Source organism: Anopheles ziemanni, chromosome 3 (assembly GCF_943734765.1).
Source record: "Anopheles ziemanni chromosome 3, idAnoZiCoDA_A2_x.2, whole genome shotgun sequence".
In the NCBI taxonomy this organism is placed as follows: Eukaryota; Metazoa; Arthropoda; class Insecta; order Diptera; family Culicidae; genus Anopheles; species Anopheles ziemanni.
In genome coordinates this window covers 9,610,273-9,637,881 of record NC_080706.1, presented here as the reverse complement: position 1 = coordinate 9,637,881, position 27,609 = coordinate 9,610,273, and the positions used below count along the sequence as shown (strand labels likewise).

At 47.8% G+C, this 27,609-nt stretch overlaps 1 protein-coding gene across 1 annotated transcript in view; it reads left to right on the top strand.

The window, feature by feature from the left end:
* The window catches only part of LOC131289791 (RNA-binding protein Pasilla), a 69,014-nt gene that overhangs the window by 21,318 nt on the left and 20,087 nt on the right, over positions 1-27,609 (top strand). The window contains exons 2-5 of the mRNA XM_058319102.1: positions 7,773-7,954; positions 15,385-15,993; positions 16,036-16,237; positions 21,565-21,645. Of these exons, the coding sequence (XP_058175085.1) occupies positions 7,773-7,954; positions 15,385-15,993; positions 16,036-16,237; positions 21,565-21,645 (1,074 nt within the window). The remainder of the gene's footprint in view (positions 1-7,772; positions 7,955-15,384; positions 15,994-16,035; positions 16,238-21,564; positions 21,646-27,609) is intronic.

The following is a 27,609-nucleotide window of genomic DNA, read 5'->3' as shown; positions in this document are numbered from 1 at the left end:
TTATCTTGATTTTGTTTCCCCCTACTCCCTCCTCCCTTCTTTGCTTCATGTTACAGAGCTTATTTTTAAATGGTTGAGCATATTCGCTTCTTGTCGCCACGATCGCATGTGATCCCCGCCACAAGGGGGCAAAACTGGTTATGGATCTTCCAGCAGCGCTCGGATTCCTCTCGTTGCGATTCGATCCATCCTTGGAGGGGTTTAAGCCAAGTGCGAAGGTCGCCCGTACGAGAACTTGAGCCCTTTTTTCAACTGACGAAACACGTGCTGGTGCATTTCGGCGTGGAAGGTTACGTTTCGGGAAGGTGAAGAGATGCTTCAAGCGATTATTTGAGTATCTCTTCGCCTTGGAAGAAAATCACTTGGTTGTCAAAAGATTTTTGAATGCTATTTGCTACCTTGGTTTAGTACCTTTTACTCGACAAATAACCTTAACAAGAACATTTTTTTTCAAACAGCGAAATTAAAAATTAAAATAAATGAGTTGTTCAAACTACAAAGTATCAGAATATGTAACACATTTCCAATATTAGATGTACAAAATCCGGAAAGTAATGTTGAAACATAAACCATGGAAAATTTGGCAAAAATTAACAACATTCTTTCTAGTGGCCTACCAATCCGAGAACGATTGTCGATTGATTGCTATTAAATACGATACTATTGTTGGTAAAAACAAGGCACGGACCTTGCATGTCCCTCAATTTGCCCAACAGCCCATTGCAATGTTGTTAGTATTTTTTAATTTGATGGATTAGCGATACAGAGATTGACATGCAATCCACACAATGTAGAGTAGCGAAAATAGACGGGGGGCATAAAATTGGAAAGCCATCCGATACGGATCACAAGCTGCGTCACTGCTCTGCGTGCAGTCGGAAGCTTGCAAACATTGGCTCCCACATTCCCTTCCCCCCCCTACCCCCTCGGGTGACCCACATTATTTCCTGGCACGAGCAGGCACCCTGCGCCCGAATATCCTCGACCGTGATGCCGCAACCAGGGCAGAGCAAGGATGCGCAGGGCTTCTCGAACGCCAGGAGAACGCCACACTCAGCGTCATCGTTCAGTCGAAAATAATTCGTACACATTCCATTTCGACTCTCTGTATGTGTCGCGTTTTTGCTTGGTAGTTCTCAGCAAACGTCACGGCATGCCTGATGGGGCATGGTATGGCGCTCGCTCGCCAGAGAGACGTCCATTTTTGCTGCACACCATTACATAAACACTCGTCTCCCCATGTCTCCTTCAATCCCCCTCCGGATTGCGGGTGGTTGGAGATCCCCCCAGGGCACTCAATCCACAAACCACGTGGACAAGAACGGTTCCTGAGCGCCAGGACGCGTTGAGATTCTCTCGCGATGTGGCATTTCAACCACTGAGCAACGACGAGAGAATTAGTACTGGCAATAATGCTTGCCCAACATTACTTTGACGTACACCAGGACATGTGGACGAGGAGACTATGCCCGCGTAGGAGTAATTTGGCTTCTGCTCTCCTTGCGATATTCGATCGCCCAACGAGCAAAATGGACATCGTGTCGCGGAAGAAGATGAGTTACCACCATTCGTTCTCCCGAACCGTGCATTGGGAGTCGTGGATTAAGGCTGCTACCAGCTGCGTCGCTGCCCACACATACACACACACGTGAGAGTAGCGCACAGACGCAATCGGTTGCGGACACTAGCGCACTATAGCAGGCCGCCGTGAGTGTGCGGGCCACCGTGTCTCCAGCTGACCGAACACCTGAGCGAGTGTAACGTTAAAAAAAAAGTTTGACGGTCAAAGATAGCAAGAGAAACAGAGAGACGAAGAGAGCAGGTTTTGGAGCAGGCTCCAAAGAGCGAGCCCTGAAGCGAGGAATAAACAACAACGGACCGCGGTTCTCGTTGGCGTGGTGTGTGTGTTCGTCGATACACCACTGCGCCAACCTGACAGTTGCGCAACCTCTCTAGCGGTTTCCCCCCCATTGTGTCTTGCTGGGGCTGCCTTGGGGCCTTCACCTCTATCCCGTCGCGTCGCTAAATGCAGCAAAGCTAGCTGAGAGCGAATGCCCACAACACGGAGAGCACACGAGAGGGTGAGCTCCGTTTTGCCATTAGAACCGTGTTTGAGTGTCGCGATCACCGACGCGCTTCGGGCGAGAGGGAAAACAGGCGTGAGGGTGTGATGCTGAACAACGGGGGGGGGGGCAACACAAGCAAGAGCAAGAGTGCCAATCGGTCGGGGTCGCTCGGGCGGTCGGATTGAATCGGGTCCCCACAACAGAGCATCCACAAAAGGTTAGCTGCGCTGCTATCGGCAAATCCTTCCACACTCTGACAACGTTCTCTCGATCGCGGAGCCTCTTCACTTTGGCCGCCATCACCGGTTGGTCGCCGTATTCGTCGTGGCCATCGCTGCTGTCATCGCGTCATCCCCCTGCCGGGCTGGCCGCTCCACCCCAATCGCGCCCCCCCCGGGTACTCGGTTTTGGGCGCGCGCTGTCATTTTTCGAGTGACAGCAACAGCAGCCGCAGCAACGTGAGTTTGTCGTCGCGTCTACTTTTCGCGCACATCATCCTTCTCGCTCTCATGTGACACATACACACACACATACATACACACGATCCAGCTGCGTGCGTGGTGTGCTTCAACCTCGAAAACGGGCGACCATATCGTCGTAGGCACATTGCAAACTTCGCCGCTGCGACACATCATCAAACGCATTCTCTCGTGCGGTGTGTGCTTTTTTGGAGCTCTCCGGTGAGGAGCTGCGCGTGAAGCAATTAAACAAACAAATCCACCCCTTGTGCGTGCGTGTGTGCGTGTGTTTGTGCCACGGCAGACAGAACGGAACGCGGCCAGCCGTAGTAACTGTTAGTGTCAGGTGAAAATCCACGACCATCAGCATCGGGTTCGGTCGGGTGTAAAACCCTGCCGTGCGTCAGACAGTCAGAACAAACCAAAAACAAGTGAAGGACGACCCATCAGTTCACTAGAAAGAGAGCCAAACAGTCTCTGGGACTGGTGTGCGGATTCGTGTTTATGTAAAATTATTTGATTGAATTCCTTTACTGAACTTCATTAGCGAAAAGTAGCGTGTGGTGTGTTTGTTTCCGGAACTCATCGAGGTCCTTGTGTCCATTAGTCTCCGGGGGCGAGCCAGCTGAATGTGGGTCCCGGACTAACTGTGGAAGCCCTGACTGGTCGTTTTGCATCCTGTTCGTCCTCGTGTCCCTGAACGTCCTTGCTTTTCCCAGTCGCCAAAGTGAGCTGTCTGTCCGCGAGCCCCTGATATGCCAATCAACCGGAAGTCATGTTAGTTAGAAAGTAAAACACGACCACCCCGGTTAGCGAAACGGTGAAAAAACGGGCAAGAAAAACAACATATCCTTGTGCCGCAGTGGTTGCCGCAGTCCGGACCGTCGCCCCGGAAGGGTACAACTTGGTTCCGGCGGTCGGGTGGCGGATCGATCGGCGCGAACGTTCAAACGTGAAGAGGTGGAAAAACTAGAAGAAGATTAAAATGCCCTAGCATGGGAAAACTTGAAAAGCCAGCCCGTGCGCCACCAAACCGTGAAACACCAGCTACGGAAGGTGACCCGGGTTACCGAGGGAGGAAGGATGCCTTGTAACACCTACAACATAGGAAGCGAAACCCTCTCCCCCTCTTGGCAAGAACGAGACGGAACGATGCAGTGTAATTGAAAAAAAACGGGTCGTGGAAAGGAGAGGGACTATGGTGTGCGGGAGCGAGAAAGCGTGCTAGTTTGTGTCATAACGGACACGGCTTGCTGCAATTTCCATTCGTTACCAGGAAAAGTCGTTCAAGAAAAGCAGCGTAAACTCAAAGAAACATTCTCTCCTTTCCTGCTCCTTGGGCAAGCAAAAGCGTCACGTCATACAGAGAGAGAGAGAGAGAGAGAGAGAGAGAGAAGGAGAGAAAGAGCGCATCATACCGCGATTGCTTTGAGTTTCCCGGGGCTTATTTTTCCACGCATTGTTATCGGAATTTTTGTGATCACTTTTTTGTAGCTTATTTGTTCTATGCCATTATTACCCTTCTTCCTTCTAGTAAAACAATAGGATCCCTGCTTCTCACACTCTTCTTGCACGTGCGGCCCCCTGGTCGTGGACTGAACACAGTGTCTGTGAGTGTGCGTGATTGTTAGTGGATCATCGCTGCAGGAAACGGGCAACAAAAAAGTAACCTAGTGTCCTTTACTGCACGCTAGTTCCTCCGTCGGGTTCTGCGGTGGTCGCAGTGTCGCAGCGAAAGTGTCTCTAACTAGCAGCGTGTGTGGCAGTTCGGAGTGTGAGGTCCCGCGTTCACCGTTTTCGTTTTCCGGAAGACCCGTGCCCCCGTGTGGGGAGGGAAATCGATCGCGAACCTGCTTCAATTCCGTGCCCGTGTCCTTCGCGTGGCCCGTCGCCGTTCTGCAGGTGTTACGACATACGAGCCGAGCCGTCCTTTTCACTCGAACTCCCTGCCCCCCTGCCCCCCTCCCGCCAATCCCGTGGAAGCGATTTTCTCCAAGTGATCGAACGCGGCGGAGTGCGGGAACGCGGCCGGAAGTGGCGGCCACCGACAAAATCCAGCCAGCTTAGCAGGCCAGCGGGCTCTCCGGTTCGGTTTCGGTCGGTGGCGCTTCTAGGGCTACGGGCTACGGTCGGTCAGTCAGTCAGTCGGTCAGTCAGTCGGACAGGCGAGCAGGCGAGTTCACAAGGCTCAGTCGGTCGGTCCGTCCATAGTCGGGCAGCAACCTGGATTCCTTCATCGTCAACGGCGGTGGTAGCCAACGTAAGCAGCTCTATTTGTTATTATGCTCTCATTTATTTATTTTTCCCTCGTCCGTGTGTGGTGTTTTGCTCCAGTTCTCCATTTCATTCTACGTTCTTCTCCGAATTCGTACCATTCCGTGCGTGCACCGTGAGGTTTCTGTCCCAGTTACATACATCGAGGCACATCCAAACGGGATTATTATGCGTTACATTGCGAGGCATGTGTGGTTTTATTCTAATTCGTCGGGGTCAGCTAGCTTACCGTTGGAAAAAAGTATCTATCACTATTGCGACTTCTTTAGCCAGATACGTGTTTTGTGGTTGTAATCCTAAGTTTACTTGAATCAATGAGCTTAAAAGAAGATATTTTTATTTGCATTAACGATTAAGCATGTCTTATAATAAGAGAGTGACATAGCGTACACACAACGACCTCGGCCAGGTTATCGTCCTTGATCGCGCGTGTGGATGGTGTCATAATCGGACATTGATTGCGGCAAACATTGCGAGGTTTTTTAACCCTCTTGGAAGGATATATTGACGAGAGTGTGCCATACAGCAATACAGACACACGCGTTTACGAAGAATCTCCCAGCTGGCAGGACAGCATACAAGGGAAATACCAGCGCAAACAGTGGGAGAACATCTCACTTCGCGGTGCTCTCTGTCATGAAAGTCCTTTAGCGCCCCGAATGTTCCTGTTCACGTGTGCATTCGGATGTTGATGGTATCCTCCCGAATGAGCTGCAGCAAAAGTCTGCTGGAGAGTCTTTGGTAGCTCCTCCAGACAGCGACGTTTATCCTTTTTGGAGGTCCTGTTTTAGCTCATTGCTCTACCATCAACAAGGCATATCTTATTGCTGGTTTGGGTGTGTGTTGTTGTGTTCGTTATATGCTCCACTCCCCGGGGAAGGTCATTCGTAGAACACACTCTGCTGCCGTCGACGCTCATAATGACGTTGCCAATTCGCGTATGTCCTGAGCGTGCCACGACGAATTCCCGAGCCAAACGATTCTCTCATTTATCCGGGGATCTACCCTTATCTCCTGGTCGACATTGGTCCGATACTCGCGCCTCGAAGAGAGCCATTTCTGGCGCACGTGTTTTCCCGTGAAAAGCATCGGTCCTTGCGGTATGCAGGATAAAAACATGAGTGACCTACTCGGAGAATCGGCCACTCGTCGGTGTTGTACCATTAAAAAGAGTCCTTTTGGCAGTTACGCATACCACAGAGCTCCCCTAAATTGCACGCACATAGATGAACAGGATAGTGTCCCACGCCGGGCTACCCCGGGGGATGGCAGGTACTCCGAACGAGATGGAGCTGAGCTGAGCGCCCCCAACATATGTCACGAGGGCGTCGGCATCATCGAAGCATGACCGACGAAGGTTTATCAGCTGTTTTCGGCAGGCTTCTCCCTTCTATCGCAGTCCCTCTCACTGCATTTTCGATCCCCAGGATCCCATTGTGCACTGGGAGCTGTCAAAGTGGTGGATGTCAAACACTCTCTCTTCGGGTTTCGCTCGGCCATTGCTGTAGCGGATGATCACACTTTTCATAACACATACCGTGTTTTATTATTTATTTTCTTTTTACTTGCCTTCTCTTTCTTCAAAACCCCCTTGCAGACGCCTTCGGGTTGTCGCACTGGCGTCGGATTTCAAATGTCGTATCTCGTCCTGAGAGGCAGAGAGACAGAGCAAGAGAACGAAAAGCGGGGGGGGGGGAGGTAAACTAGTCCACCTTTAGCGAGGTCATCCGCAGTAGCAGCAACATCGCAACCATGCGGAGGCTAGCGCGTGTGTGTGTGTGTGTATATTGTCCTAGATTGCATTCAAATATGTCAAATGTCAGGGAGGATATTTGGGGCGGCATTTATGTCGCCCGTTTGTTCGACTCTCCACTCTAAATTTGCATGCATTATGTGTCGTTTGATCTATTTCGTGATCATGGAGGGTTTTTGATTGACTGCATTGGGGCTTTGCGGGATCCCACGAAGGAGTATGATCCCTTCCTTAAAACTAACAAACTATTCATAAAAAGCAAATGCTGCAATAATGTAATGCTTGTACATACATCTACGTTAATGTGTGAAAACTGATAGTAAAACAGTCTGTGCTTTTTTTTTATACAGCTACGTACACTGTGTTAATTTGCTATTTGTTTACGTTTGTTTGTTCAATGGCGCACTTTTTCACGCGAACTGCTGTTTTCATTCGAACAGTCCGACAAAATTCAGCAAGAAGCCAAAAGTGATAAGGCCGACATTATGTTGAGCGCTTGTTTTCGGTCCCCCTTACCGAAAGTGTACATACTATGCAGCGATAAGTGGTAATCATACTTCTGCGCACAAACACACTTTCCGCGCTTATCTTGGCGTGCCTCCGTTGAAAAAAGGCCGACGTTTTACTTTTCGTTCGGCATCTCCTGCCTTCACCGGGTAGGGGTCAGCTACTCACCCGTAACCGTTTGTCGATGTTCTGTCTGCGTTTTTTTTCTTTCTTTTGTGTGTGCATACGGAACCGTTCGATAGGCAATGGGTTTAGAGCGCGGGCTAAGCCTTCAGATTGCTTATCGGATCGTTATTTATAATTCCTATATTTTCCCCCTCTCTTTTCAAACGTGTGGTAAAAAAGCTTCCAAGTTGAACCTTGATTGAATGTCGCGCCATTTTGCGTAAAAACCGCATTCGTCACCGGCGAAACGGCCGATTCTTTGTTGTAAAACCCAGTTGAATGTAACGGCTGAGCAATGCAGGAAACTGGGCAAGATGTGGTATTGGAGCTAGGCCGAAAATCGTTGATGTAATGACCGTTTTTTCTATCACAGAATACAGAAGCTATCTTTATACAGATCATAAGATTTGGTCATAATTGGAAGAAGTTATGAATCTCCCTATCAATCATTCCATTGTTAAACGATGGCTTCCTTTCCATTCTAGATATCTTTACGTTGTCTTGCTGCACTTAAGGGTAATTCTTCTCCACCTCAATGCCATATCTCAGCTGGTTCTTTTCTGCTGCAACTAGTCACCGTTGCAGTTGGCACGATGCGCCTACAGAGCGTGTGCTTGGGCAGTGGCATCGATTGTGACACGGTACGTTTGCATCCACCCGGTGCGGAGTACATTCGGTGGCGGGGCTCAAACATTGAGCAAAGCCTGCGCTCGCCAACGTTGGCCAACGTGGTATGTCCGCCATCTTCTTGCCGACGTTGACCGGGGTATTGTTGACCCGTTCGCCTTGGACACCAGCGCCGATGCCGGCTGGAAGGGAGTTATGATTGTGGTTAGTGGGTCGTAAAACCGTGGGGTATTTCCAACCGTGCAACTGCGTCCACTCGGCTGTTCGGAAGCGATCGTTCGATTGATGGACTGGTCACGGTGCCGGATAGAATCGGCTTCGGGGATTTCCTTTTTCCAAGCCCATCCCATAGATCTTGCCGGGGGAGATGGGTTTGATGAGGAGTGTAAGTATGAAACACACCAGTGCCGGGGCGTAAAGAACACATTCTAATGCTATCAATAAACGAATCGATTCCTAGGAGGATATGGCGGTTCGAGCGTGCACCGTTAGTGAGGAAAATCTTGGATAATGATTGCGAAAAGCGAAGAAAATAATCGGCAACTCGAAACGGTGGACCTCAGTACTGGGAAGTGATTGCCTGTGCAGACCGAACCGTAGGCAATCGTGTGGAAATGCCTGCCCTCCCCAACACGCGTGCCGTCCGTTGGCGCAAGATGGCGGCTCCAGTTTCGACAAAGCAATTGGCATCAATTAGCGTCAACTGATCGAGCTCAAGGATGCCCGTGTACGGGCTCGGTGGGTACGAAGAGAAAATGTCCGGGGGAAAACGAAACAAAAACCAAAGGGTGAAGGGTTTTTTTAAAGCCTAATTTCCATGCGAAAGTGATGAACCACGTGGCGTGCACAAGGATGCACAAATGCGTGCGCGCTTATAATAAATCACGTGCGCGATATGTCTCGTCGCAAACGAGGCCGGGTGGGGGGAAAGTGGCTGTAAATTAGTGAACAATTATCGACTATCGATCGCCAATTGGGGGTTCCGTGCCCGTTCGGAACGTTCGCCCAAGCGGAACCTGGTGGTCGAAAGTGAGTCGATTTCGGGCGAGTGCAAAACGCACTTTCGGAGCGTATTCACTCGCTGAAATGAAACACTTGTTGCATGATGAACAACATTTTGACGCTTAATCGCATCCGAAGCAAGGTGTCCCAAGTAGCATTTCGTGCCTTGTCGCATCAAAACGCCTTCTTGTAGCGATCGCTGGGTGAGATTGGGAATAGAAACCAATAAAATGTTGGTCGCCATTTGTCGATCGTGTCGATCTCCACCTCTACATCGAATGAATGTACATGTGTTGGATGGAATCTACACAATTTCCATATGCCACCGATTACCAAACGGCGTTTGATAGAGGGGAAATCTAGAAAAAAAAAACGAGTTAAGCAGCCTCATCCGCCGCAGCCTCCGCCAACCACTGGCGTGAAGATCGCCTAAACTGCCGTCTTCCCTGCTCGCTCACTCCGTCGCCCATCCGATCAGTTCATTCTGTCGCCCTGGGTCGTGTGGCACAAGGTTCTGTCGCGATCGTTCGGGTCGCCTTGCCGGATAACAAGTCGAATCTATATCTCACTCTCACACAAACACAGCAACCACAATCAGCGTGTGATCGTGGGGCGATCATATGGAGATTTTTTATATCCACCCTGGGTTGAGAACCCGAACCAAAGGGATGGTTTTGCTGATAATGGGAGAAAAAGTCCACCGCGGATGCTTCGATACGGATCGCCGTCGATCTGACGACGTGGGTTTGAATTCGAAAATCCCCGAACCTCGGGAACTTGCACATCCGCGGCGGGAAGGGGTGGGAAGGGAGCTCATCGATTCTGTTTGGTCGTCGACGCTCTCACACAGCGCGCGGAACTAAGCCGATAAGGCGCCCTCGTGGTGACTCGACTCGCGCCCCGCGGGTTAGTGTGCGTCCGCGATCACATCTCGTCCCCCACTCGTTGCTCCTGCACTCCCTCCTGTCATGCGGGGCCCGTTCTTGGAGCGTGGACTCGTCGCGGTATCGGCTCGGGGCGAGTAAGCGAAACAGATAGCGTCAGTCTAAACCAGCAACAGCAGCAGCAGCGGCGGAGGCAACCAAGCGCCGCCGTATCTGCAGCGAGCGAAGCGAACGAACGCGACCGGACTGGACCGACGACGACGACGAGTTAGCTGTGTGTTCGACGCGATGAGGGCGTCCGCCGGCGAGTGTCAGTTTCAGTCCAATATCGGTCGTGCATAGAAATAGACAAAAACTCCGTGCAACTCCGCCGCTTCAGTCGACGTGCGCGCGCGCGGGTCCGCTTCAGTTTACTGTGCTCCGATTCCACCGATTCCATCATCCGGAGATCGGATCCGTACCCTTGTTGTTCCTCGGTTGCTGGTTTCACAGCCTACCAGGGGGGAAATTTTTGCGGCCACGGTGTGTTCCACGTACGCGTATTTCCGGAGGAACACCTCCAACCCATTGCTCCACGGCTAGAACTGTCAAAATCGTTAGCTGTTTACCTCGGCGTTCGTGAAGGCTATCCTGTTTCGTTCCCTTCTTGTTGTTTTTGCTGAGGGGAACGGCAGTAGCTCATTAGCAGCTCGTGACACAACCACACGCATCACGCGCGCGCACCCGAGCCCGTTTCGCACTTGTCACAGGCGCTATTGTGCCATCTAGCGACCGTCGGTGGCAACCTTCCCGAGCGTCAACGTCAACAAGTGTCAAACACAAGACCATCCCGCGCGACGGCCTGCCAAACCGGGATAGGCGACCCCGGGGGGGAGAGGTGGGGGCGCATGGTGAGCGCGTTAGTGTGTGACACGATGCTTGTCGATCGCGCCTCTGGCCACGGTTGACGACGATTGTTGCGCTGCCGAAGAACCGAACCACAAGCTCTCCGGAGCACACAACGGGCAATTGTTTGTTTGTTTATTTGTTTAGTGAACGAACAAGCGGCAAACGTAGTTGGTGGCTCGCGATCACTGGACGTGGTTGACAAATCGATCCGGTTACCCGTTACGAAGTGTTACGCGATCGTACATGCTACTCCTTGAGGTGTACAGGCGTTCGTTATTTAGAACAATCTTCACATTTGATTGGTTTTATTTTCAGTTCGTTTTGTTTGCTATCAAGTGTTCTTTACTTAGTTGGTGACGTACGCGGAACGAACCTATCTATCGCTAACGGGAGTGTATGTGTGTGTTTGGTTGGTGTCTATTTTCGGTTGTTCGTGTATTCCCACTGGGCCACTAGATTTCAATGCCCGATAGGTTCCTCCATCGGGCGACCTAGGGGTAGCAAGCAGCGTACTGACCCGTTGTTTAATCGACACAAAACGCCCAATTGGTAATCTCTCTTTGCAAGGAATCCTCAGCGAAATGTGCTCCTAGTGGTCAGCATTGCGGTGCGCGATAGAACGTTTCAGAAAACAAGGAAGGAACACGCAAAACATCCTTTTTTCCTATCGGCTAGTTACTCGTTGTACAAGTACAAGGATCGGAAAAGCGTCGGAAACGAAAAGAATGGATTCGCAACTGTTAGCATTGTTCCTGCAAAGTGAGTTTCCATACAACGATAACTTACTATCCCTTTCCTAACCGTTCGACAGAAAGGCCCTCCGGCGAGCACGTTTCGTGAATCGTGGCGAAAAAAAAACGGGGGTTTCAACGCCTTTTTAAAAAAATATCTGCTTCCAACGCATTCGTGGCACGCAATTTTTCACTCCACATAGACACACAAACACACACGCCGTGGAATAAATCAACCACGGTGGCAGTTGCGTAGCGCTGGCGTATTGTAGGTTGAATTGCGCGACGATAAGAAAACAACTTCATTGAAACAGTTGATATGTGTGTTTCTGTTGCCCCCACCCCACCCGCTTTGTTTTTTTTTTTTGGTTCATCCCATCTCCATCCTTCCCCTATCGCCGATTCGCGCTTCGGTCGCCAAGCCTTCATCATTCCATTCCACAACGGCACGATTGCGTTGACTTATATTTCTCCGTTAACTGTTTGCGCACATGTGGCGAGTTCCGTTCCCGGTCGCGTCTTCTTTCCGATAGCGACGGAACGTACCCACGTATTTTGTTCTCCTCCTTCCCGACCCCTATCGCACCATCTAGGCGCTATAGCCACTTCTTTAAACTCTCATTGTCGCGGCTGAGGTGACGATTTCTTAGCAAACGCTTTGACCTAACGCGCGGTACGCAAAAGCGAGCAATGGTTTCCTCTCAGACCGAAGATGGACATTAATTGAATGGAGTCAGTCAAATCTATCGCCCGTCGAATGCATGCGTGGCGTAGAATTTCCATTTTCATTCTACGGTCGGCAACTGTCGTGGGACATTTCCCACTCGATGTTTTTCTATCTCCTCTGTTGTTCGCTTTTACATTGAACCGACACTAATAGCGCACACATCCGCATGTGTCTATTAGGTGAACTTCTGGAGCGCAACTCCGGTTTCGGGAGAACTTTTCACGCCCTTATCATCATCATTACCACTAATGAAACCGATTGTCTGCTGTAGTGTTACTTTTTTTATCTGTAACTTTCCAACCGTGGTTGATATCTGGGGAAAAAAAAAAGCTGTTCGAAGCACATACAGCTTGCGATATGCTGTGAGGGGGCGCGGAGAAATGAAGAATTTTGAAAAACAAAAATGTTTCGAATATTCTCCCCCCTAACAGCGCGCTAATGTTTCCATTTTCTAGAGCTCGCAATCAAATAGGCCAACCTGCTCGGGCAAACGGGGTTGGCCGCTGCTTGAATTCGCAGCTATGGGTAAATCATGTTGTCACAATCAATGACCCGCACACCATGATACCACCGTGGTGGTCGGGGCCGGGGGCTGCTGCCCACCATCGGCTAATCGTCTTCAGTTGGCCTTTCGCTCACACCTTTTTCTTCTCGCTCAATCCTTGGACTTTATGATTCCCCATCATAAGGCACGCGCTTCTCACAAACCCCTTCCCTGGTTTCCGCTCCAGCCCGGCCCCCAGCCATGACAACATATGTGTGTGATCACCATTCGTCCCGATCCCGGCTCGATGTCGCTCGCTTTGCCCACGTTTGCCACCGAAAATGCAAACGCAATCTGCAGAGGCCGGTTTTATTTGAATATTCAAATATTGAAACCTCCCCTAACCTAACCCGACACCGTTGGGGGGGTCCTCTCCGTCGATCTTTCACCCCCGTGCCGATTGGGGAAACGTGTTTCTTTTACTCGCTTTTTGACATCTTCGTGCAGCGAGAACCGAAGAGCCTCCCGTCCCCGGCTGGACATCAATGGGTAGTGGAGTTTGTCTCTGGGATGAAGAAAAATACACAAACTAGCGATAGCTTCATTAATAAGCAGTATTAAGTTCCCAAACAAAAAACAGCATAAGAACCTACGAGGAAACATGATCAAACAGCTTGAACCCTTTCAAAAACCTGAAGACAATTTTACTGCTCTGAGAAGATTTGCTTCGTCGTTACTTTTTAGCTTTCGAGTTCTTCCTAACCGCATTAACGCGCTTATATGTTTGGGTTGATCTTTTACCAAGTTTTAAGATTTTTCTACTGAACAAAATTTCCTTCACTAATACACTCAGGCTACTTGAACATTTAGGGCGAAACCCAATTTTTAAATGTTTGTTTCATAATGTTTGAATTGTAACCCGAAAGTTTGGCACGCACGCGGCATAAATATGTTGGACCAATATGAAATATCATCTAACGAAACCAGTTATTTTGTTTTTTTTTATTCATATTGTAGCTCGCTTATTGTTTCCTTCGTTACTTCGGAGTCGTAATTCTCGCACTGTCATTGGTCCGTTTTTATTTTATTATATTTTTATACCAGTTTCATTTCCGCTCGATGTTCCTTGTGTGACCATCTTTCGCAACATTCTTCGCCAACTCCCGACCGAGCTGCTCTCTTTTCAAGCGTTAGTTAAGGCTTTCGACACTGCTGCGGCCATTGCAAGATGTTGCAAAAATTTTCGCTAATGTGTGACACTAAAATAAGGTGGTTTGGGATCGTTTTGACTTTAATTTGCATTCGTCTTTTAAGGTCGCACTCGCTTTGGGTCGTTTTTATAGTGGTCTTGTTTTTTTATGTATTTTAACCAATTTGCATAAACTGAAAGATACGTTTGATACGTTACGGGGAGTTGTTGTGGAAAACGCGCTAAATATTCGCGAACTTAAATGCTGATGCTGGTTTTCGGTGCTCCAGTTTTGCAGCACCTCGCCAAACGGGAACATCTCGAAGGGGTCGATGGCACGGTCGCTGCTAGGAGTCGGTGTTTTGGTTTGTTTTAGCCCGAAACATGTTTGATCGATACAACGCGATCAAATTCCCGGCCGCTTTCAAGGGAGTTGTAGAGCTAGGACCGGATTTCGGTAAACCACTACCTGCTGCTTCAAGAAAGCACAACTTTTGTTAGAAAATTCTTCTATTTTAACCGTTGTTTTTCCACCAGAAATCAATAACCAGGCATATTTCGCAGATCGTGGTTCTCGTTCGTTATTTATGGTTTTTTTTTTTCGTTTCCACCCAGTTTTGGTTTTATTTCCCGATTATCGTTTGTGCCTTCCTTTTCTCCGCAGCATCTATGTTTGTTCTCCAAAGTTGAAAAACATGAATTATTCATCCCGCATAAATTATAGATACCTCATTTTCGAAGAAGATCGTTTCGATACGATAGTTTAAGTGTAAGAAGAAGAAGAAAAAACTTGATTATGATCAAAATAGACCGAAGCGGTTTAGTGTTGTAGGTGTGTTGGGGGCCTTACACACTGTTCGCTCTTTGTCAAGCTATCTTTTCCGTCTTTTTTTTTCTATTTGTTTGTCGCATATTTTTATTGATTTCGTTCGATTTTATAACCTTCTACACGGTGTCTATTGCTGCATAGTAAATCACATTCGCCATCCATCCTTCTGCTTTTGACACAATCCAGAGGAAGTAGCAGAAACATGAAATAGTTGGCGAAAGCCCAAAACCAAACCACAGCAGCACACCACACCGTTCCTTGAACTCTAGCAATTCGCGGCTGGCCAGTTTGAAAGGATAAGAAACTAAAAAGTGGTACACTAAGCAGCGCCCAAATCGGTTAGATACATGGAAAACGAAGTGCAATTATCCACCGATCGAGTGTTTTTTCTCCGACCCATGGCGCATCGAGAGTGAGTGTTTTCCTGCCTTCAATTACTGTTCACCTTGTTAGATAGACAGAGAGAGAGAGAGAGAGAGCGGTGGGCTTTAAAAATTAACCCACGAAAACCGACCACCGGAACAGCGTTGCGGTCGCGATCGGTGTTACGGAGTGGCAGTAGCGTTTTGCTGTAGGAAAACAGATCGGCGCTCCTTTTTGCGCCGTGCGTGCGTGTGTTTGTGTGTGTGCCTTTCGATTGAGGGGAGCTTGCGGTGGTTAATTTTCCGGACCGTTGCTCCGTCCGGCCGGCAAATCCGTACGCGACGGTGTGTTTGCGCGAGAAGCCATAAAAAAGGCGCCAAATGATAACCGCAAGCCAACAACAACAGCAGCAGCAGCAGCAGCAGCAGCAGCAGCAACAACTGCAGCAACAACAATATGGCACATTACAGCGCCAAGACAGTGGGAGGGCGAACGGAAGCCATTCGTCGTTGGAAAATTCACCCGATCACACCAACAATGGCTACTTTATGTTCGACGAGCTGAGCTCGGCCCTACACGATGAGCGCAACAATAGCAGCCCGGGTAGTGCTGCGAACCACCAGCAACACCATCGCGTCAGTTTCCACAGCCAGCAACACCAGAACGGAAGCGCCTCGTCCGTTGCTAGCAGCACCGGTAGCAACAGCAGTCTGCTGAGCAATGGCGACAGTTTGATGGCGCGCATCAACCAGCTCAGCCACCATCAGCAACAACACGGCCATCAGCAGCATCCTCATCACCACCACCACACGCAGCAACAGCAGCAGAACAGTGTCGCCAGCAGCATCATCGGAACGCCGACGAATCACGTCGACGCCGGTCCGGTGTTCCGATCGACTTCCACGCCGATCGGCTCCCCCTCCGACAGCATGATTGGCCAGCAGCAACATCACCACATGCTATCGTCCGTGCTTGCCCAGGAGTCGGGCTCGCCGTACGCCTCACAGCGCTTCCCATTCGAAGCCTCCGACGGAGCGTCCTTCCAGGTGGGCAACGCCAACCACCACTACGATAATGGAAGCACACAGCTCAATAGCTACGCACAACAGCAATCTCTCGCTCAGCAGCATCAGCAGCAAAGTATTGCCTTCCATCACAGTCAGCAACAACAACAACAACAACAACAACAACAACAACAACAGCAACAACAGCTACAGCAACAGCAACAACAGCATCACCACCACAGCCACCATCAACATCATCAGTACACTCAGCAGAAGTCCGGTTTCGGTGAGTTTTCACTCTTCCAAAACCTTCCACTACTAAAGTGCAGTACATCAACTTTCTTTTCCGTATGCCTAATTTATGTCAGAAGCAAGCAAGCAAGCAAGCAAGCAAGCAAAACAAAAAACCAAAAAATAAGAAAATAACTTTCGCAATCGTTTTGGGCAAAACAAGGGCAAATTTTTCGTTTGAATCGATCAATGCAAAATAAGCCAAAACAAACTATCATCACAGTACAAACAGAACAATGAGCCAATGTGCAAAACGAAATAAACCAGAAACAAACTTGGGGTTCTCTTGCCCGGGGCCATTTTGTTTACGAACGCCAGCGCGAAAAATCGATCAGCTGAGCAATGAATCAATACAGGAATGGAGACAGGCAAAACACGCAAATAGAAAAAAAAACAATGAAACAACCTCTAAGCCACATTTCGACGCATCTGCATGTGAATTCACCATTCTCACCATTGAACCAAAAACCGTCAAAACATTCACCACTATCATCCTCATCATCTGCCACCGCCAATCCGTCGAGCAGCAACTGTCGCTACGCCACACTCCGGGCTGCCAAAGAGAACGAAGCCAGCACACACACACATACACACCAACGCACGCCCGCAAGAAAGATGGAACGGACGGAGCGCCAAATAAATGCGACAACCACCAGAAATCTTTGACACCGCTATCAAGAGTCAAAAAAAAACGGGCAAGGCAACCTTCTAAGCACACTCGCGACGTATCCTGGTGACACCAACTACTTTACGCCTTTCTACTCACTACCTCTTCTTCTACATGCGCTTTCTATCACTACCCGCTTCACTGTTTTCCGCCAAAAAGTATTAAATACACAACGCGCTCCACACATCAATGGGAAATGGAAGAGAAAAGAGCTGTCCGGTTCGCTACTGCCACCACTTTTCACTGCTGCTTGCTGTTGCCAACGCGAATGGATTACCATAACCAGAAAGTCATCGAAAGAGGAGAACACCGAATAAGAGATGAGACAGTACTACGGGACGGGCATGTACAGGTCACACCGAGAAGCCATTCATCGTATTTCATCATCGACATACATAAAGAAAATCAAAAATAAACACTTTCAACTCAGATTTATCTTTTTTATTAACATCGTTTTCATAAACTACCGTTTTATTGTATTTATCACCGTAATAATTTCTTTTTATCGGTTTTTGACTATTATAATGATATTTTAATCCCTTTTCTATGTAGATGCTTTCCTATAAGGTGTTTTTTATATTCATGTTCAAGGGTTTTTTCAGTTCCATCTGTACAAAACTAACAGTTAACACGGGAAAAGTTGCCAGCAGTCACATTATAATTTGTGAATATGCTTTTAGTATATTTTATTTTACCACAACGGTCATAGTTCAGCACATTTTCACGTCACCATTTCTCGATTCACTATATTTAGACGTAACACTTTTTTTCGATAAGTTCGATAAGTATAAGTATAAGCTTTGCCATCTATAACCCACTTAAGGAAGAAACTCAAGGACATATTTAGCGGTTGTGTGTGGTGCATAAAGCATGATAAACGGGGCACGAATCGTGGTAGGAAATTGCCTTACCCTTCCGAATTCGCGCTGCATCGCGGGAAATCCCTTTTGCATAATTAATGACCCTCCATGATCACGCCCACCAGCTGCACGGGGTTCGGTAAATGCTGTCCTCAGCCAAATTGCTCATTAAGCATAAAACGCCCCCCCGGGGGAGGGAGTCAGAATGTTGCTGAATGATATGCCGTTGATTGTGCTTGTGTGTGTGTGTGTTAAGCTTGCACATAATTTTTTCATGCCGAACAAAAGCACATACACTGTGGTGATCGACTTTAGCAGCCGAGTGTTATAATTATGAAAATCGTTAGGTTAACGCGTTTGGCACTATAACGATTCTATCAACGAGTTTATTTAAAACTAGAAAAAATAAACAAACGCAAGTGGAATGGGAAAGCAAAACATCAGCCATTTGAGCAAAGCGGTTTTATATCTTACATTCATAGATGAGGTACTAAGGCAACTCCTTTTAAACCAAGGTTTAAAAAAATCAAAAGGGAAAACTTTCCCCCAGATAGTTTTTAGTCGCCACATAGAAAAACAAGAGTTTATCCTAGAGTGTGACTATCCTTCATTGTCGTTCGTGCCGTGTTGGTAGAACCCTGCCTGAAGCAAGGGGCCACGGTTTGCTTGACTCCAGCTCCCAAAGCACATGCGCCTGATCCCGAGTGCAGCGTAGGGCTGCCCTTCGAACCACTCCACCACTTGCAATGGGGGGTGGATAAAATCGAACTGTTTGTTGGCCTAGTTTTTGTTTCATACTTGCCATTCCACTCACCCCGAACTGTTGTTTTATGTCGCGAGAGAATGTATGATCCACGCTTCAGCACGGCTCGGTTCTTATGATGTCCTGGTTTTTGTTGAAGGGTGGATAGCAAAAAGTCTCAATTCACACAGTGAAAGCGTTTATCTGGAGGATTTGTCTTTAGATTTAGGTCGAGTTTCCTTACCCACCGCTTTTTCTTAAAATGAATAACATAATTATGCATTTTGAGACATGATATACACCGCCAACAGTATGAATATCACCCCTGTCCCCACCATGGAATTGCGACATTTGTGTCGCGTGTAATTCTAAACCAAATTCGAATATTTTTCTACATCTGATAAATCTTCTTAATGATCCATTGAATAGCTACGAAATATGACTACAACCTGGCTATCAATGCATGCTCATTAGTGTCTATTCAATGTGAAATCGAACACTCTCTGAACATTTCGATGTTATTCTGAGTTCAGTATTACCCACTTCACTTAATATATTTTTGTTATAAGTTTTCCAAGAAGATCGAATAAAACACTTAATGGAGGCGCCTGGTGGTCGACAATTTAAAGGAGGCGCATGGTGATGCACAAACATGAGCAGATTTGACATTCTCAAAACAAACTAGCGTTTTTTTTTTTAAATATTGGTTGCTTTGATGATTTGATGATTCTATCTTCTTTCAGTGGAGAAAAAAGCGCCACAGCTTTTATTTTCCAATCAGCGCCACTTTAACACAATTTCCCCAATTCACACACAATGTTGCGTGACGAGCGAGCTTCAATTTAATCGAGGCAGAAACCGATCGTACCCCCCTTGTGATGTACAATAAAAACACGATTGATATCAATTTCTGATTGGCCGCCGGTATCAGATGCGACGCTTGTCGTCGTGGTATCATTTTTATCGGTTTTCTCTTCCACTCTGTCACTGCCGAACATCCGAACTCGGCGAGAGGAAAAAAAAACAGCCAGTGCCAAATGGACCGCCCCGCAACAAGTGTCAATTAGATGGATTTTTTTACCCTTCACACCCTTCTGCTTTGTGCGCAATAAATATATCGTTATGGCAGTGTGGTGCGTACTGCAGTCGTTCTGAGAGCATGCTTTTTGCCAGTTGCAAATTTCAGGCAGCATGATTTGGCTCCCCCCTCATGCGCAACGGCGTGAGGTGGCTTATTGTTTGAAGTCGTTTGATCAATATCCAGTTTTCAAACGTTGTGTGTATGATTGATATTGCATCGTCGGGTAGGTTGGGAGGAAGTGAAAGATTGATGATAGGAGCACAAGCGAAAAAAAAACCTAAAACAACACCGCATGCAATAGTAACATGCTTGAAAACAACATATGACATGGAATTGGTTTTCTTGTTTTTGCGCAACGCTTTCACTCGTTCACGAGTACATAGTATTGCCTTTGGCTCGATGTATTTAAGGGAGCTCTTGCGTGAAATATAATACTGGTTATAATATCGGCTATAGTGCATTTGAAAGACTTCAGTTACGAACTCCACTCTTCAAGCTCCCAATTTACCATATTTGTCTTACAGCTTTCGATCGTTCGATAAAAAATCTTGGAGAACTTTCTAATTCCCCAGAGGAAAATTCCAAGATCTTCTTCTCCTCATGAATCTGTCTTATTTCAACACGACCTTTACCAGTACAGCCATCCATGCCCAGAAACGGGGCTTCCACCTAGAATCCTTTCTCCCATGAACGTTTGTGCTCATCCGAAGTCACATTTGCATTCTCCCAAAATTTGCACAAAAGCCCCGAAGCTTCTCATTGCACCCGAAACACAATTTGCCAACATTATTCAGCCCATTTCGCAGCACACAAACCACCGTCGATCCATCGATGGGAGGGTGCTTCGTTTTGTTTTATGCTCAACCTAGGCCAATGAAATTCGGAGGCAACAACCGTTCCTCTTAAGGTTGTTAATAAAATATGGAAATGTATGATACCCTGGAGACGGCTTGGCATGTTGGAGAGAAAACAGCATAATCTCTGGACGGTATCTGTGACTCGTTCACCTTCGTAGCTTTCCTTTTCAGCGGGCAGTTACCTTTGGGTGCAAAGAAACCAACAAATCGCCAGCTTCGTCAAGTTTTGCTTTTGGTGAAGATCTTTTTGGGTGAACTGTTGAGGTGAATGTTTTTTTGAATGCTACTTACTCTTAGCCCCGAGTGGGTAAACGATGCCGTAGAACTAATTAGAACTCTTACCACTCCCCCGAGCGGGTTATGTTACCTTCTCGGATGCTTTCATACGGTTTAATAACAAAGTATCATATATCAATGTTTGCTTGTACGGGAGAAACATTAGATTTATTTTCTACTCTCATATTTCAAAATTATAGCAACATGTTATGTTCGAATTATGGCTAAGTCGTTCACAAATTGTTTGTAATTTTAAAGAGTTTCGAACACGGTTTGTATGTTGTCTTGAGTTGACGTACAAATTAGAGAGTCCCTTAAAATGCAACACATTTTGAAGGATTGACGAACTTTTCTCGATGGAACATAGAGCCGCTCGGCACTGTTTTCAAGATCCTCATCTATGTGCAATGGATTAATGAACCTCTGAACCCCTCCTCCCTCCTCCTCCTCCTACTATTTTACCTATGACCCTGCTGGCCGTTGGTGATCAGAAATGGCCCCGACTGCTCCAAGACTCCCACCTAGCCCAGGAATGTTGGTCACGCGAAGCTCCCTCCATGCTCCGCCAGGCTTAGGCTTCCATCCATTTCCAAACACCCCCAGCCCTCGTTGCGGTCACCCCCCCTGTCGCCCATCCTTGCACCACACTCGCTTTCATTCACCTGCTATTTTTATAGACCTATATTTACGTTAACAAAACAAAAAACGAACGAAAGAAAAATAGAACAGACGCACAACACCGGTCGGTGCCGGTGTTACGTAAACGAGTCTTCTAATGTTACGTTTCCTTTTCTTCTCTTTTTTCTCTCCCCTTTCTCCCCGCGTTTCGCTCCGCACAGGTAAGTTTCCCGATGCGCACTTAGATCTCGGCACGATGGCCAACGTACAGCTGAACCACCGCGAGATGGAACTGCTCGAAGGTAGGCACGCGAAAACGGTGGAAAACGGTGTGCGCGAAGCGATGCTCCGGGAAGGAACGGTTGAAACAGTAGGGTAAAGCTCCCCCCCTTTTTCACCCACCCATCACGTCCAATCCGTTGGCCGTTGGAAGTTTTGCTCGGAGTGCGGAGATGCGCAACATTTTCATTGACTTTTGCCTCTTCACTTCCCATAAATATTGCAGTTTATGGAAAGTGTTGCTCCACCGGTGGCCTGTTTGTGTTTCTCACCTTCGGAAAAGTTGCACAGATCGGTGATCAAGAAGCATCGAAGCAGGACGAGAGGTCATGGTCCTGCGAGATAGGCTGGAGAAACACTGTTTTGAATCATAAATTGTAGTCAAATTATTGTAGGATCGCATAGAGAACCTATGTTTTCGTTTTATCGTTTCATTTCACTACTTGTCTCTGTCTTAAATATAGTGATTTTGGAACATTTCAAACGCGAATGCTAAAAAATGCTAGGAGAATGAATGCTCAGAAATGGATTCGTATTTAACAATAAGAAAAATATGCAATCTTGCTGATCGTATGAAAACAACGTTCATCCGATTGCAGCTGGATGATTTACAACGGACTTCTATTGCTGCGGTATTTACCAACCTCAGCTGAACCGATTGGTTTGTTTACGGAAACTAAAACGATGTTTTGCGCCATTATTGTCGATGCAAACAAACTACTCGTGCTACTCACATATTTACGTGTATTCGGCCATGGAATGCGATTCAGCCGAACTGCTGGCTCGTGTATAGTCCATTCACAAATCAAACCCCGAATGAGATTGCGGGCTGAAAAGCGTTCAGTAAACGTAATATTAAACCTTTTTTTACCGGTATGACCTACGAGCGCGATCTCCGATGTTTCATAAACACCAATCAACCCGCCCCGGGCCGGTAGTTTATGTGATGAGAAATTATGAACTTCGCACCATTAGCCGGTAGCTTCGTAGCAGCATAAATATTACCCTCCACTCCCTTTCGCAATGGCAATACGGGCTGGGAATCTTCCGAATACCTGCACGATTTTCTTTTTTCTAATTTCACTCCTACGCCAGATGAGAACTAAAAAAACCATAAACGAAGTTAGAAACCCCCATGAGAGGCAACGTCTTCGATTCACCTTCGGTTACGCGCGACGCCAGGGATGGGCAACGCAGATCAGATGGACGGCACTTACCGCCATCCCGACCGAATTATTATTATAATAGCATTACGGACGGAAATTCTTACCGTGTCGCGCCGGTGTCGTTGTCTGGTTGGAATTTTCGCACCTAAACCTCATCCGAGCCAACGCCGGCCGTCCGAGGGTCCGCCAAAGATTCCTCTGGGGTTGCTTTTTTTTCTCCTCTGGTCCGACTTAAAATAGAACTAGCGCCCCGGGGGAAACGCACGTGGTCAGTGCGGGGTGGCAAAAACGGGGGAGGGATAGTGAAGGATTTTTCGATGTGTCTGGCGCAAACCAGACGCATTTGGCCGGGTGAAGCGGAGCGTACGGCTGGGGCACACGGTGAGGGAGGAAAATGCGAAAATCCGTTTGTCTTAGAAAGTACTTCATCTGACGAGCTGTGGACCGATTTGGTGAGTGTTTAAATTTACGAGAACTTTTTTACCACCATCTCAATAGTGTGCCAAAAGGAAGGCAATGGCGTTTTAAATCTTATGTTTAACCTAAATCGTTGCCATCGGTTTTGTTCGTTCTACACAAAAAGACAGAAGATCAAAGACATAAATCGTCCCAATGTGGGGCAACTCGTAGAAGCAAACGGTGCAATGCATTCGATGTGGGTGATTTATGTTGCAAACCCTTAAGTTTGTATTATTGAATAAGACGAGAAATAATTATTGTACTACTTTTCAGTAATGTGTTTATTTTCTACAATTAAAGAAATTAAAATTCCTTCTCATCATAACGAATGCCTTCTTCTAATTGAAGCATGTTCTCTAGCAACGAACCATTCAAGCTGCCATCCAATTCTCGTGTGTTTAAGACAACTTGTTTATTTGCAAGAAAACACTGCCCGAAAGGCCTCTCCGTACAGTCGAGGGTTGGCTTCGGCAAAAACTAGCAAGACGCGAGTACGCGCGCAGGAATTTCACCGCTACAAATTGCCGCACAATGCCAACGGATCCGCGCCGAGAAGGCGCAAACCGGAGCTGGCAACGACTTGGTGCAGCCCATACCCCGGGAGAGGGAGGGGGAGGGGAAGGCTGGGGGTTGCATACCGGCCCGGTCGTAGGGCCATGTGAGACGCGCGCGGGTCGCTGCCGTGCTGGCCTTGGTACGCATTTTCGCGGCTAACTAAATAAACGACTCTCCCGGCCGACGCACGTGTTTGTGTGCGATGAACCACAACGACGTGTCTAATTGGTGGTGGTTTATGTTACGGTGCAGAGCAGGGGAGGAAACACGTGGACAGGTGAAATGCTATTTAGACGCCCTCTTGCACGGTGCTTCGATCGATTCCCTAGGCATTCGAGTGCTCTGTGACCTATTTCTTTTCCGAACCGTCGGGGACGATGTCTTCCCCCCGGTGTGTGTGTGTGTGTGTGTGTGTGTGTGTGTGTGTGTGTGTGTGTGTGTGGGAGCTTCTATTTCGGAAACCCCCTTCAAAGTGTATCATGTGTAGAGAGTGACAACGTTGACATCAACGGTTACAAACGTTTTACAAACTCATTGTAAATATTGCTTCTACTCCTAACACTGCGGTTATTTTTCTCGCGCAAAGCAATGCGACAATACTTGCAGCTCGTTCGGGCGGTTTCAGTTTTTCGATGTTGGATTTTTATGCTCCACGGCACAACCGTACCCAGCGAGTGGCGTTTTGCCGCAGGAGAAACCTTGTCTGGCCGGCGCTCCGTGAAGGTCGCTGTCGAATGATAAATGGCAATAACTAGCTGCCTCCATGTACGTCTATCGGGCCACGGTTCGGCTGGACAAAACGTTCTTCGTACATCCCAGCCAGCCAGCGCGTGGCCTTGCCTGCTCGTGTGCTTGCTTGCAGCTTTTCACGTCCACGACGATGGCGACTCGTTACTGCACCTTACTGCAGTGGTGCTTTATGCTCGTCCGTCCGTGGGTTTGGTGGCATCTCTCGTGCGCGCATCACAACTGCCAACGTGCCCGTTCCGCTGCTACCAACGGTGGCTGGCGACGGGTCCGTTGGGCGACGGGGAAAAGCGTGTCACATTACTGAGAAACCAGGACACCATCGAACGGCTAATGGGCTGCGACAGAAAAGAAAATCGTTTCCGAATGTATGTTGCATTCCATCGGAGGACTGCCTCATGTATGCTGCAGTCAACCGAGAACTTAAGCTTTTCCACACGCTTTTAGTGCATGTATTTTCATCATTACTAATTTATAGAAAACCTAGAAACGTCCACAACCTTCCTTTTGCCACTTTGTCCCTGAATCGATTGACTCAAGCTAGCCCTTTTTCCCGCAATCCTTTAGACCTGAAACTGCATTTGGTAGAGGGAATTATTGATGATATTGACGCATGGTAAAGAAAACCTTGTATCGACGATGAGCAGTTGCTAGCAGCTAGCTGTTTACCGTCGTCCGTCCGATAGTAAAACCAAATAAAAAGTAAGATCACCTACCCTGCTTGCGCCCGGGGTCGTGAACTGTGGTAAACTGTAATCCCAGCTGATTCATGCGTAAGGCGCACGAAAACGACCCCCGTCAGACCACGAACTCTCCGAAGAGTATCGCAAATGGAACGAATCAAACGTGAACCTCTCGGCTTCCATCAAATATTTACAAATCTTTGGCAGTCCTTGGGTTTTCGGGAGGGGGGGAGTGGGTTGTAAATATTTAATTTGGTTTTGCTTGCACCGATGTCGGGAAGTTTTTGTATGTTGGGTGTACAAACTGTTTTGCGAACAGCCGAAGCTTGTGCAACGTAAGTGCAATGGTTTTTGGTTGAATTAAATTTTATATTAAACGACCCTTTCTCAAAACAGTTTACATAAAATCTTTTAGTCTGCTTCTTACTGCATGTCATTAATTTTCGCATCGAACCAAACATTAGCATATCCGTACGCAGGTTTACCAAATAACCGGTATGGCAACATGGACAACAACTCATTCCGTACATCAAAGAGGCTAAACATTTAGCACCGACGAGACGTGTCGGTTGCGCAAACAGGCGAAATAAATCGTGCTGTTGAGAGCAAGTAGAACCAGTGCCGGCTAATCTTACTCTGTGTGCAGTGGGCTTGTGAAAACTCCGATTGCACCATCGCCGCCATAAATTAATGAGCATATTTTGATTCCGCACGAAACGATTACAAATTAAAAAACAAAAAGAAAACCCATCCGTTCCGCACAACTCCACCGCGCCATTCCGAGCCGGTGGGGGGTATCCATTTAACGCCAACTTTTGTTTATTCCTATCGATCTCGGTCTCTTTACAAGGCGGTTTTTTTTCTCTCCTCCCCTGGAAGTGATTTATCTTCCCACGTCCATGGCAGCAGCACGCTTTTGTCGGTAGTGAAGAGATGAGAAAAAAGAAAACAAACGGATAAAAATAATCCATCCCCGCGCAGGAAACGGAGTTCGAGAGCGTTAAAAAGAGTGAAGGGCATCACGCGGATGTGTTGGTCTGGAAGGTTCGCATCAATTCCTCATCGTCAGCATGAAATCCCTTCCGGAAGGGGATAACGGGATGGATCCGCTTTCGTCAACTGCATCGCACCCTGTTTTGGAGGCCGACAAAAATCCTATACCGGTGAAGCTTGAAGAATTCTGCAAAGCTAGACTTTCCGCATGCCAATTGTGCACGGATTTGTCCCAACGGATGACACGGAAAGCAGCACAAACCGTCTTCGGTTTCTAGTGCGGATCATGCGGGCCGGAAGTGTGTCGAGAATTCTTGAAATTCAATTCCTGCTACTGTATCCTGCTTCCGGGGGCGTCATCCGCTCTTCCCAACCTCCGTCCGGATGGAATTTATATTCCTGATGTTGCTTTCAACGCGCGCAATCATAGCCGAGTGAAAGGGGAGGAAAAAAAAGTTTCCACATTCAAAACACCATGGAGACAACAGTGACACTGTGAAGATGGGAGGGCCATGGTGTGAAAAGACAATTTTATCCCACTGCGCGGCACACACACACACCTTTCCCTCCGGTGCTCGGTTGTTGTCGGTTTTCTCGGTTTCGCAACATCCTGACAGTTTGACGATAGCTGTCAGATCAATCCCAACGGCACAGCCCCGGGTCGAGTATCGCTATGAATATACCCACCCTTACTCGATGTTAGTAGGCGAATACTACAACCAACGACGACGGCGACGCCAGTGCAGAGCCTACTTGATAGACAGGCAGGCGTCTCATGCCGCACTCTACAGTCAGCCGCACTCTACTCTCTGAAAAGCATTCCCCGCGAAGAAGTTCCAAGGGCTGGATTAAAAATAGACTCTACTCCCACACACACACACACACACACACACACACACACACACACACACACACACACACACACACACACACACACACACACCCACACACACACAGGGATAACGAGTGCTCCAAAGAGATGTTGCGAAGCGCCAGCGGGCACAAGATAGGTTCGGTTTGAACTTTTGCTTTCGTTTTCCTTTTACCTTTTACCTTTTCCGGCTAATTCACCTCAACGAGGAATGTAGTCCACTCTGGACGGGGCATTGAGGCATCTGGACACTTTGCCACGCCGTGCTGCAACTTCCGCCGGTAGTCTAATCACTTCCTTTCTGGCTGGTGGGCTGCAATTGTTCCATCTCCCGGTGGAAAGGGCATAGTTAAGGGCATTCTTTCTTGCCCCGGCTCCTTAATGGCCGGTGCGGAATTTAGCCGACGGTCAAAAAGAAAAGCGGGAAAGTCCATGGATCGGAGCGGGGAACCGGCCTTCGTCCAGGCTTGAGGCTTTCTGCAAAACGGTAAAACCTGGGACGACCATCCCTTA